The sequence below is a fragment of the Anas platyrhynchos genome, chromosome 18, assembly GCF_047663525.1.
Source record: "Anas platyrhynchos isolate ZD024472 breed Pekin duck chromosome 18, IASCAAS_PekinDuck_T2T, whole genome shotgun sequence".
Lineage (NCBI taxonomy): Eukaryota > Metazoa > Chordata > Aves > Anseriformes > Anatidae > Anas > Anas platyrhynchos.
In genome coordinates this window covers 11,621,997-11,634,118 of record NC_092604.1, presented here as the reverse complement: position 1 = coordinate 11,634,118, position 12,122 = coordinate 11,621,997, and the positions used below count along the sequence as shown (strand labels likewise).

The following is a 12,122-nucleotide window of genomic DNA, read 5'->3' as shown; positions in this document are numbered from 1 at the left end:
GCTACAGTGGTGGAATCCAAATACATTAAAGCAATGGAAAATCTTGTGGCAGCTGCTAATTAGGATTTTAAAATCGGCAGTGTGTAAGGTATTTTAGAGTGCATTTTATTCAGAAGAATTATTAAATGTGTGAAGATGAAAGAGATGGATTACAGGAAAATTAAATGTAGGGTTTAACTGAGAAATAATCATTTTCTATGAAAGATAATGACTCCTCTTGAGGCTAGTATCAAGATTTATTGACCTAGGAGGTTAATATTGATCAAAACCAAGGCAAACAAAATATTAGACCTTGAAGTAGAGTAATCTTGATATTGAAGTCTTGCCGCTGACTGAACAGGTCAATATATCTGGGTGCCAGAATCTAAGGTTTTGAACACATAATGGTGGGGGATATTAAATATGTCTGACATGTTCTACGCGTACACTTTTTATTCTCATCAGCAGTAGTTACTTTATGGCTATGTCCTTCTGTATATAGCTATCTTGCAAGGGTTCAGGCTTCACTCACAGCCTGAGTTGCAAACATAATGGTTATCTTCCTCCAGTGTAACATATAGCAGTCTGAAATTAAACAAGTCCTTCATCTATTCATTCACACATATAAATGATATTTTTAATAGCTTTCATTCCAAATACACAACAAGGATCCTGGTGCTGCTGCTGCAGAACCACGGCAACAACAAACTGAAAATCTGTAGCGCTTCAATATATAGATCTGTCATTGTATCCAACAATTTGTCTATAAGTCCAGGGAAAAAAAGCATTGAATTAAATTCTACCATAAGCTGACAAGACGAAAGCATTAATCTTAGAACAAATAAGTTATCTGGATTAATTAATCAATGAGGATAAAGGTCATGAGGGTGGTAATTCTCACCTAAGAAGGAAGAGCTCAGTTAATGCTGTATCTCAGCAGTGCCATCAGCTGCAGGGTCTTACCAGAGGTTCTCAAACCAGGAGAGTCAAGGCTTCAAGTACAGCACCAAAGTCAGTTAATCAGTTAAGGAAGAGTGCAGCTGAGTCTTTATCTTTACCAGCAGAAGGGATACAACCTTTGCAGAAGACTAGAGCCCAAGCTCAGCATGTAAAATCTTCCAGACTATATCAATCAGTTAGGAATAAATTTTTACAATGTATGTCAGGCTTCTAAGAAAAGGTAGGACTTGGGACATGAAACTAGTTTACAGGATATGATCAATAGTTAATGTGCTTGGAACACAAGTTACCTTTTTATTTCTGTTCATAGGGCAGCTAGTGTGACAGATCCTTAGGCCATTAAAAAGCACTATTTCTAAAAACAATAGAACAAATCCCATTCACTTATGGGAACAGCAATATATACAATATAATCTGAAGTCAAAATTTCAGTAAAAATAAGAGACACAGAGGATTTTTGTTTATTCAGAAAACAATTCAATATGAAAACAAGTAAACCATCAGTACTTAAAAACAGAAACAAAGTGCCTTTCAATTTTTAAAAATCATATTAATTGTCCTGCTTTTTGTTTGAAAGACTCCCTGAAGGAAGGGGATTTAAATAAATCTACTTCTATTCAATTATTTAGTAATGAAAAAATTCTGAATGCCATTATGTATATTTGTTTTAAACATTAATACAAATTTATCATTAGTCTTAATGCAAAATAGGTAAGAGCACAGTACTATACATTGTTAAAAATTAGCATATTTGGGGAATGCTTACATTTCCTTCTTCAAATCTTGATTTATTTTTTTTCCCATTTTACGAATACAAAATAAAATAGGGATGTTTTCTTCTGATTTGCCAGTTAAAGTACATCCTCAGGTGTTTAAACTGTGTTGGAGTTCAAAGGGCCCATATGAATTCCATGATAAGGAATGTAATCAAATGCACATATTTATTATTCAGAAATTGAAGTTACTGGTAGAAAAGCATCCATTTAAAGTGCATTACATCAGTATATGTCTCATTTACATGATGTTATAGACATTGGAACTGAATGTTTGGCTGTAGATCCTGCCATATGCCACATCTCTCAAGTCATCTCTGGGCTAATTTAAAACCATTCCACAGGGTGTAAAAAAATGGTCATTTTTTTCCTCAGTCACCTTTGTTATGCTGTTTAACCCATTAGGAAAAGTTGTAGACATGATCCAGTTGGAAGAGTTCATTCCAAAAGACAGAGGTCCATAGCAATTCAATTTCTGGGAGACTTAATTCCCTCTGTACCCATATGCTCTAAAAACATTGATTTTCCAAACAGTATTCTCAAAACATAATTTTCATCATCATTCACCATCAGAACACGATAACAAAATAAAATCATTTACACACAAATTGTTTTTGAACTGTTTGTATAACCATAGACTCCTATACAATTTTAAACACATATGATGCTCTTAAAAATGAGTAGGTGAATAAAGTGCCATCTTGATTAAAAAACAGACAAGAATAAAATTTCCACCACTTAGATTCCAAATAACATTAGTCTAAGAAAAACATCGATCTTAATGAGCATTCCCAGAGCTCAGAACTCAAGAAGAATATTTTATGTGATATTTTTTCTACGTGCTTACATCGCTGCTTGCATCCTTTAATTGTAAATATGAATGTAAAACTGGTATTAGGTACAGTTCAGAATTAAAATTCTTAATCATGTATTCTTGCCTTAAAAATCAGGGACTAAAATTCCACCATTAGGGAAAAACTTCTTATCACAGGCTTTTCTCAGATAAATCTTATTAAGAACTCTGATTGTATCAAGGATCAAGCTATCAAATATTCTTTCAGTCATTCTCATCTTCACAGTTAATTCGTCATCATCATAGTAAGTCCACTGAGATTCTTCTTTGCGGAGCTCCTGAATCTAAAATACAACATGGATATGAATGTTTACTTGAAGAACAAGAGCATGGTCAGTTCTAAGAGGCAATAAGAAGCTATGCCTAATCCGACAATTTACGTATGCAAAATCCACTCAAACCACTCATAAAAAATGAAAATACTGGGTTATTATTACAAGTGTAACAAAGAGGAAGACAATAACTCGCCTTTTTTTTTTTTTTTTTTTTTTAAAGTAAACATGATTCTCATAAAACCATGAAAATTTCTAGTTTAAACCTAAAGTAAACAAATGTCTATCTGGATGTCTGCTTACCAGAATAAGGTCCACTCTGTCTCTCTCACAGTTTCCATACTTGGTCATATTAAGAATTTTTCTTTTCATTTCTAAGTCATTCTTTTCCAGGTTCATTATTTTAATAACTTCACCCTGAACAAATGTCTACAAAATAAAAGAGGCTGAAAAGAATTGTTCTCGTTGGAAACCTATCATCGTGAAGTTTGCAAATGAGTGACAGGGGCTAATGTCAAGATCCAGTTTCCAATCTAGAAACACCCTGGTGTTTGGGGAACAGAACTAGATGTAGCTAAGTAGTACTGACCAACCAATACATTTTAAACATAAGATTACTTTAGAGGTTACACCTAAGATCATCATAACCACAGATATTTAGAAGTCCATTCCTCTACAGAACTCCATGCACTTGGAATACTTAGCCTAACAAATCAGCTCAGTCTGTATTTATTCAGGCATTTCAGATCAATGCTGTTTTCTTCTCTGATCACCTCAGTTGTAAAACTATCGCCCTCCCAATGTCTTTGCCATTGTGTCACTGCAATGTCTGCTCCCTTCACTGACTCTTATTGTGGTGCACTTTGCATTTCCAGAATTTACCTTGACCTCATTGACATCTGCACTTCTGCAATGACATCTGGAACAGCGAGATCCCAAATTTCCTTTTAACCATGGAAGTCTATTTGGATTTGCAGTTACTTGATACTCTGTGCATAGCACCTCACGAGTCAAATCGAATATAACCTGTAACAACCGAACAGTACCAAACTGAGTACTGACTCTGATACCCTTTCAAAAGTTTTTATTTTTCATTGAACAGTAAGAAAGGTTGCTGACAATATTTGGTCTTATGAAAGAAGAGCTCTAGCAAAAGGCTTGCATCACAGCAAGGATATCTGTCCTACTAAAATTATTTTGCAGTTGATTAAAAGCAGCAATATATTTTGCAATAACCCTTTCAGTGTTCCTTTACTATATTTAGTATTAGCAGCTAGAATAATAGTAAGCAGTAGCTAATATGATTCAGGCTACAGAATACTATAAAAAAATTAGTAACTGTTTTTAAAATACCTGATTATACATCCTCTTGCTTTCTGTTTCCAAATGATTCCCTGAGAAATTACATTCAAAATGCTTTGGCACACTAATTCTCTTGAAATTTGAATATATGTTTTCTGGAGTCCATAATTCTTCAACAGCAGATGCAGATAGTTTTTTAACATATGAACTGTAATGTGGTACCACAAGAGGAACCTCCACAGTTTTCTTCCAAGGAGCTGAGTGCCATCGATCCAATTTGTACAAGTACTGCTTTTGTGTTTGTCTTTCTAGGGCATGTCCATCAGAATTAGGCTGATCAAAATCTTCAGAGCTTCCAAAAACACCCGCATCAAGGATTTTTATAAGGAACTTCAGTAAGGAGAAAAAGAAAAAACAGGTGACATACACCATATTTTTCCACAATTTTAGAGCTATTGAAATTAGCAAATTATTTAAGGTTGCACTTAAAACTAAGGAATCAGATTCTTTTACTCATGGGCTCAAAACAACTGGGCAACAGAAATGCTTGCCTGTGTAGACCCAATTTCAGGTTGAACACTCAGACAAACTTTGACTCTTACTTACAGGCAAAGTGGTTGGAGAGGTCTCTGAAGATGAATGAAATATCTGGTCTGCTTTTGCTCCATGTTTTCTTTTAATCTTCTTATATTCTTTAACTGCATCATCTACAAATTTAGTCACAATTCTTTCTGCTACTGTGTGACAGCCATGAATGCTAAGCATGTTGAAGTCACACAGTAGAACATCAGAAACCTTTGCTGATTGCTCAGATAAGCTAGCAACTGAATTGTCTTTGACGAGAAACTGTTTCAGATTGTCTTCTTGTCTTAGGCCTTTGCCATAATTCATAATGTCTTTTTCAAAGGCACTTTTGTATTTGTGTTGATCTGTTTCAACAAATGCAATTAATGTGTCAAACAGAAGTTTATTGAGTTCACCTGCAGTATCATCAGCAAGTATATTTCTTTTCTGATCCTCTAACAAGCAAAAAATATTTTTGCTTGTGTTTACCCCATCTCTGCTGCTGATCGTATTTTTCTTTAGAAGCACATCTGCAAGCATGCCTTGTTTTATTTGGGTAACTTCTGTTTTTTCTTTATCTGACCCCAAGCACATTAAGTTATTTTGACAAAGGAATTCATTACACTTACACTGGTCAGAATGTGTGAACTTCTGACCTTTTCCAGGCAGCAAGGCAACGTGTAACCTAGACTGGTTTTCTGGCATTTCTGATCCTCCTGCGCTTTTTGTGTCTTCACTGTTCTGCTCTGTTACCCCTGTGCCCTGTTCATCAGCTTCAGGGTATTTGCAGTCTCTTTTGAAGGATTCATCATCATAGGAGGAGTCTGAGTCTTCATGCCCAGTGTTACTGGAACCGTTGTTGTTATCCTCCAAGAGGTGTGAAATCTCATTAGGTCTGACAAAGATACCACAGTGCTGAGCACACTCAAAATACTTCACCCCTTTGTAAGTTCCAGCATGATCACCTTCAGCTTTGTCAAGTGCAACACCCGCCCAATGGCCACAGTCAAAACAAGTCCGGCCTTTGAACATGAGGGTTCCAGGCTGGGTCTGCTTTACTAACACTCTGTCCCCAATTTCAAATGATGACAATGGGTCATCACTATCCTCTTCAGCTTTGAGTAGTGTTAAGTATGTTCCGCATTGATTCATCATGGAATCAGGATTTTTACTGGCCTGACCAGAAGAAATGGGGTTTGACACAGGCAGACACTCCAAATACTGTAAAGGTGTCTCATGTCCTCCTTCTCGGTATTCTGATAGTTCTTGTGCAAAGGAGGACTTATCTTCTTTAACTAAAGATTGTTCTGAGACATTCCTATCCTGCCTTGAAAAAACATCAGTTGGCTCTCGACTGAGCAGGGGAAATTCTTCAGGCATGATGTTATCAAGTAATGGGGGTAATGCATCTGTTCGCAGTGATATATCTTCATCCATACACTGTCTAGTCTCTGAGACTGTCATTTGTTCTGGTGGAGATGGGAAATCATCCATACTAAAGCTAGAATCATCATTTTTCATTGCATTTACACCTAAAGGGGGAGGAGGAAGATCTTCACTTGGAAATGACAAATCCTTTTTATTAGAGGATGGCAAGTCAGCACTTCCATAGGACAGCACTTCATCAACAGGAGACAGTATTTCTGACAAGGTGTCCTCATCAGCTGGAGGGAGGCCCTCATCACTAATAAAAATTGTATCATCTTCACCTTTGGAAGAGCACTTCTCAGCTTGAAATAGTTGCTTTTTTGAGGAGTTGGAAGCAAAACCCTTCCCCAATTCCTTTGTGTCTTGCCTTTCAGTTTTTGAATGATTTTGATTTCCTGGGGCCACCCTTTGCAAAGACTCCAACAAGTAGGCTTCTGTATGTACTTCCTCAGAAATTCCTTGCACAGACATGGGCAGAGATACAATCTTATCAAGTTTTCTGGATGCAAGGCTCTCATTCAAAAGCTGTGCGTGATTATTTTGCACTGCTGCATTTCTGGAAGACAGACATGCTACTAATTTACCATTTGTAATATCTTTGTCAGGGGGAAAAGAGACCGTGCTAGTGAACTGGTCAGTAGCCAAATCTAGATGTTCCAAAGAATCCATCAGAATAAGCTGCTTTTGCTCTGTGCTGTGATCCATAAATAAACTGTTAATTTCACCATCCTTTTTCACTCTGCTAGTTGTGGAAGTAGGCTCCTGCTGTTCATAGATCTTAAGTAGGTAAACACCATCACTGCCCAAAGAGCTGGCAGCTGCATCTTCTGAGTTTTCTGAGGCTTCCAAACTTGGCTTATCCATTTCCTTGGCTGGTTTTTCAAACTGGAAGGGATCCATTGGCTTTGTTTTGAAGGTATTTGCCTTGTCTGTGGGAAGGCAAGAAAGCAAATTATCAGGGCACCCGTGATCTGAAGCCTTTCCAGGGCATTTCTGGGAGATCTGAAAGAGTGATGAAATCTTAGTGCTGTTGTCCTCTTTGGGTGCTTCATGTTCATTACGTTTGTCACTGCATAATGTTTCTTTTCCAATACTTGCTGCTATTGGCATCCCTTTTGAAGTATCAGAAAATGCATCATTGTTATCATAGATAAACTCTTCTGGGATGCTGACGTCTGCGTCCTTTCCATTTTTCATCTCTGATTCAGAGTCTGAGGTAGAGCCTTCAGAGATGTCAATCCAAACTGCAGACACTTTCTGAAATTCTGAGAGAGAAGAGTCTGATTTGGCACTTTCACATCTTGGAGAGAAGTCCTTTGACTTGGGCGATGACTCAGCAGGATCTAATCCTTTGCAAAACACTTCTAAAGTTAGTTCTTCATCAGAAGCTTCATGAGAATTATGGTTCAAAGGCTTCAAACATGGACTTCCATCCATGCGATGGATCTCACAAGGGGAAGACACTTCCATTTCTTTAACTGGAGCATCTAAAAAATAATTTCAGAGAAGTATTTGATAGAAGTGCTGATAGTTAACTTCTGATTCAGATCTGGTAGTCCTCAGCAGTGAATTGCATTCAAAAGTCAGCAGTGTTAAATGCTGAGTCAACTTGAAGATTGTTTTTAATATCAAATCATACAAAAAATAAATAAGACATCAAATAAAGATGAAGAAATCATTAACTTAGTAAACAAGCTAACACAGTGGTGTCCAAGGTAGTTGATAAGAAAGGTTTGAATGTAGGGTGTACATTAAGATCTTTATTATTTTAGCCCAAAGAGCAACTTCACTGCCTGGTACAGGCAGCAGACTATTATCCTCTATGAACAACTCCAGGAAGAATTATTACTCAGATTATAAATTAAGTAAATGTAGAAGGCGTGTTGGGAAAAGGCACTTCCTACCTTCTGAAGACAGAATTTCAGAAGGTGCTTTTTCATTCATATGCACAACTTCTGCTTTTCTCTCGGAGTCTGGGCTAACCCTGAAAACACCACATTGTAATTAGGTTAAAACTGAAGTTACGAAGTGAAGGCACTCAGTAGCGTTCAAGAACGTTGGTGTAGAACATCATATTTCTTTGGGTGTATTTGCTATCTACAGACAGCATAATGCAAAATGCCTTGTTTTTAGCTGTTACTGCTGATGCTTCCTGTCTAGCCCAGTCTTCTGAAAAGAAGGCTTTTTTTTCCAAGTTGATTTCAACATACCTTCAACTGACTCCAAAAAATCAGACATCTGAAGAAAAATTGGCAACCAATATTTGATTAACATGGCATGTATTAAATATTATTAGTTTGTGAGAGCTTCCCCCCCCCCCTTTTATTTATTTATATATATTTTTTAAGGTTTTACAAGACAAAATAAGTCCCAGGTTAAGGTCATTATAGCCTGCCTCCCCCCTTTCCACAACAGAACTGACTGTGGGCATTAAACCCAAACAAGGCAACATTTGACACATCGACAAGAAGCAGAATGTACGACAGGTGGTCTTGACCTTGACAGATCTCGTACCTCTGCTGCTCCTGTAGTGAGTTTTCCTTCCTTAACTGCGTTTTTGCTACCGTAGCTTCATTGGAAATCAGTGCTGACCTTCTTTCATTATCTTCAGTGTCAAAAGAAGGATCTTTCTTCTGTGTCTGAGTCTGAAGAGACTATGATCAAGAATCACTAAGTATGCAGGAAAACTGAAGAATGCCAATGAATTGCTATTGAAATTCCCCCAGATTTAAGGGCAATATTTTAGCTCAGTACAACAAAACCTCATACAGCTTCAGCTTCTCAATGCGCAAGCTGAGTTCCAAGTGTAATATCTCCATGACAGCCAATACTGAGGATTTCTTCTGATGAAAATTTAGGTGAGAAAAACAGTTAAGATAAAACTATAAGCTTGCCGCATACCTGAAACGGACAGGAGCCCTGCCCTTCTCTTGGAGTTGTGTGACTTCTCTGCTCCCCATGTACTTTCTCCACTGTCAGAGAATCATTCTCTTGATCTTCTATTAAGGATGGTGCATCATCACCTGAAACACAGGTTACTCAGAAAACAAATACAAGGTTCTCCATCACCTCAGTCACACTAAGTGCCACGACTAAAACAATCTAAGGCTTGCTACTAGAGTTCATGTCACCTCTGCACTCATACTCTATGTTATGAAAGAGCATGAGACTCCTGCCAAATACAAAAATAAAGTCAAAACACTAACGGTGAAATTGTAATCCACTGAAATCCATGGGAAGCTCTCTCTTTACCTGAGGGACAAGTTATATATCAGACAGTTTGGTGTCCACATGCTAAGAGCAAGGCTTGAGAATCCAGTAAGTGTGCAGCCTCTGCAGAACTTTTATCATCAAGACCATTTTTACTAACTCTTAGTTACAGACTAAGTGAGTCTCACTCACTATGGTATCTAGGAGTTGATGCAGAAGAGTAGCTAATTAGAAAAACAAAAATATGAAATATTACCACAAAATGCAAGTATTTAATAATACAGAGATTATGCATACCCAGAACTCTATAAATTATATAACTGGCTCATATATAACAGCCAGTTTTATTTTTATATGTTGTACTGAGAGCAAGAAATATGAACTGAGAATAAAACCTGGAAACAAAAATAACTGCAGCATGCGCTGTTGAAGTCTATATTCAACTGATCTATGTTCTTTTAAAGTGAACACCCTTAAATTATTTAAAAAATGCCTCAAAAGAAAGTAAATTGTTAATGACACAATCAGAATAAGTTATGATTTTGTTCTGAGGAAGCAGTGTAATCATATCTCATAATAAACCTTAGAGAGATCTCCACCATCTTACCTAGCAGTGATTTATACTTTAGGTATAGTGAGCAAGACACTTCAGTAATAAATGAGAAGATTGTCTCTCTTTCTGTCTGGATTAAAGTTTGATTGAAGTGGTTGAAACAGATTGGACATAATAGCATTAAATATGATTTACCTGTTTCTTGAGGAATATTTTCTGTCTGAGCCTGACATAAGTTACACAATGTAGTAAGCATCCCCAAGTTTTTCACTGTAAACTTGCTGAAACATGGATTAATATCTTCATTAGCTTTAGGTTCTATCTTTGCATTTGAAACAAATGCCTTTTCCTTCAGCACAGATTCCTAGAGCATAAATATGCAAGAGATAGAATTAACATCCTAAGGAAAAGGGACTTTGCTCTTAGCAGACTGGCACAGAGATCAGAGATTAAATCTACTTTTGCACTAGTCTTCATCTAAATGTCAGCATATACAGGCTCAAAATATAAGTGTGTATACACGTACACTCTCTTTAGGGTAGTGTCACTGACGTAGGAAATAAGAAAGGAACTAGTGATAGTGATAGTAAGTCAGCCCATGTGAAAAATAAGTGTTTAGCTGAAGCATCTTGTGCTGGTCCTGTCTTAAGGCAGGTATAACCTGGGACACCATTACTTTAAGCAGAAGTGGAATTCCAGAGGTGAATTTTCTTACCGGAATCACACACTTTCTGCCTTCTATTGTAGTGGATGTGGCTATAGCTTCATCCGTTCCAGCTGAATTTACACGTTCCAGATGTAATAAAATGTGATCCTGAGCATTAAGTTCTGAAAGGTTACAGCATGAAGTTACATATTCGAAGATTTGCATTTTTCCCCCATGAGTAAATTGACTATCATCTTTTGTTTAACTAAGTCAAAAACACTTATCTAAAATGTTTATAGTTTGAATAATTTTATTTTTGCCCTACACATTCCTTGTCACTCCAACAGAAGCTGAAAGGAGCAATGACCTTATTCATCTAATCATCACCTTTCTTATCTTCTCCTTACATAATAGCAACTATAATGTCCACTTCCAGATATTTCTACACATGCTTTTTTCATCTGTGCACAGATACCTCAATGAGACAATTACCTCAAGTACCTCAACGAGACAATTTAGGCCTTTGTTACACCTGCTTGCTAATCCTGAATAGATCCTGGTACCAAAACCCACACTGGAGGTGACCAAGAAACAGATTAGCATCACAAGTTCTCTCTCATAGGCTAATCAGCTTGACAGTCCTCAACTCATTTGAGCTGCTCCAGAAAACAGCTGAGATTTCAACTTTGCTCTAAGTTCACAGTTGACTAGAGAAGTCTTCTCAGAAGTCTTTTATGTTGGGTACCTGTGGTTTTGCAGTCTTTAATCATGAAGACCAAGCCTGTGGTTTGACTGGTGGCATCACACACTTTCCTGGTCACTGTTCCAGACACATCAGGACCTTGCAGGACAAGGGACTGCTCCAAACTTGGGGAATTCTCTGGCCATTTCTGATGTTGTACTGGTGTTTTCTTGTTCTCAGAAAAGCTGTAGACAGTTAGACAAGAAATTAATGATTGGGAGTTGTTTTAATGTTCTCTTGTTAATCATGACAAATCTATGCAAAGTCAATAAAGGTATGAATTAAATGATCCTGGTAGCCCTTGACAGTAACTGTAGAGTGTTTGCATGTGCATAAGTTTATAAAACAGCAAATTATTTCTCTGTTCTCCTCCATCTCACAATACACTATTTTATAAAGCCAGGTATCTTGTCTTTATAGACAAGAATAGGAAAAGACCAAAAAAAGTCATCGGCACTGAAAAAGCAAAAATAGTCATACTCTGAACCTGAATGATGCTAGCTTGTCTATTTATAGTAATAATTACAAGCTCTGTATTCCTTGTTTGTAGTATTTAATATCTATTAATGAAACTCCAAACCAGCAGCTTTTCCTGCATGTTGGCAATTTATTTATTGTTTTGGTTCACTTTTATTTTACAAGCATCTCCCAGCCCCTTCCATTCCCTTACAGCCCTGCTTATTAACTGCCTTCCTGATCAGTGTAAAATATTAACATACCCGCACTGGTGGATAGATGGCATAATTATCACTCTACACAGGAAACAGATCTATATGTAATAACACAGCAGCCAGAGTTTGGGTGCATTGAGCTCCGCCAGGCCCTGTCTGCTCTAGACTT

General features: G+C 37.1%; 1 protein-coding gene across 3 annotated transcripts in view; it reads right to left on the bottom strand.

The window, feature by feature from the left end:
* Positions 1 to 1,989: 1,989 nt before the first annotated feature.
* The window catches only part of LOC101791057 (uncharacterized), a 29,007-nt gene continuing 18,874 nt past the window's right edge, over positions 1,990 to 12,122 (bottom strand). The window contains exons 14-24 of one of the 3 annotated variants that reach the window (XM_038164968.2): positions 11,286 to 11,467; positions 10,610 to 10,722; positions 10,090 to 10,258; positions 9,033 to 9,154; positions 8,646 to 8,785; positions 8,036 to 8,115; positions 4,746 to 7,618; positions 4,191 to 4,529; positions 3,720 to 3,863; positions 3,141 to 3,266; positions 1,990 to 2,849 (exon numbers count right to left, since the gene is read on the bottom strand). In XM_038164968.2, coding sequence (XP_038020896.2) covers positions 2,652 to 2,849; positions 3,141 to 3,266; positions 3,720 to 3,863; positions 4,191 to 4,529; positions 4,746 to 7,618; positions 8,036 to 8,115; positions 8,646 to 8,785; positions 9,033 to 9,154; positions 10,090 to 10,258; positions 10,610 to 10,722; positions 11,286 to 11,467 — 4,486 coding nt within the window. In that variant the 3' untranslated portion in view covers positions 1,990 to 2,651. Of the gene's footprint in view, positions 2,850 to 3,140; positions 3,284 to 3,719; positions 3,864 to 4,190; positions 4,530 to 4,745; positions 7,619 to 8,035; positions 8,116 to 8,645; positions 8,786 to 9,032; positions 9,155 to 10,089; positions 10,259 to 10,609; positions 10,723 to 11,285; positions 11,468 to 12,122 lie in introns of those variants that run through there. The other 2 variants (XM_072025151.1, XM_072025152.1) reach the window with 2 other exon arrangements.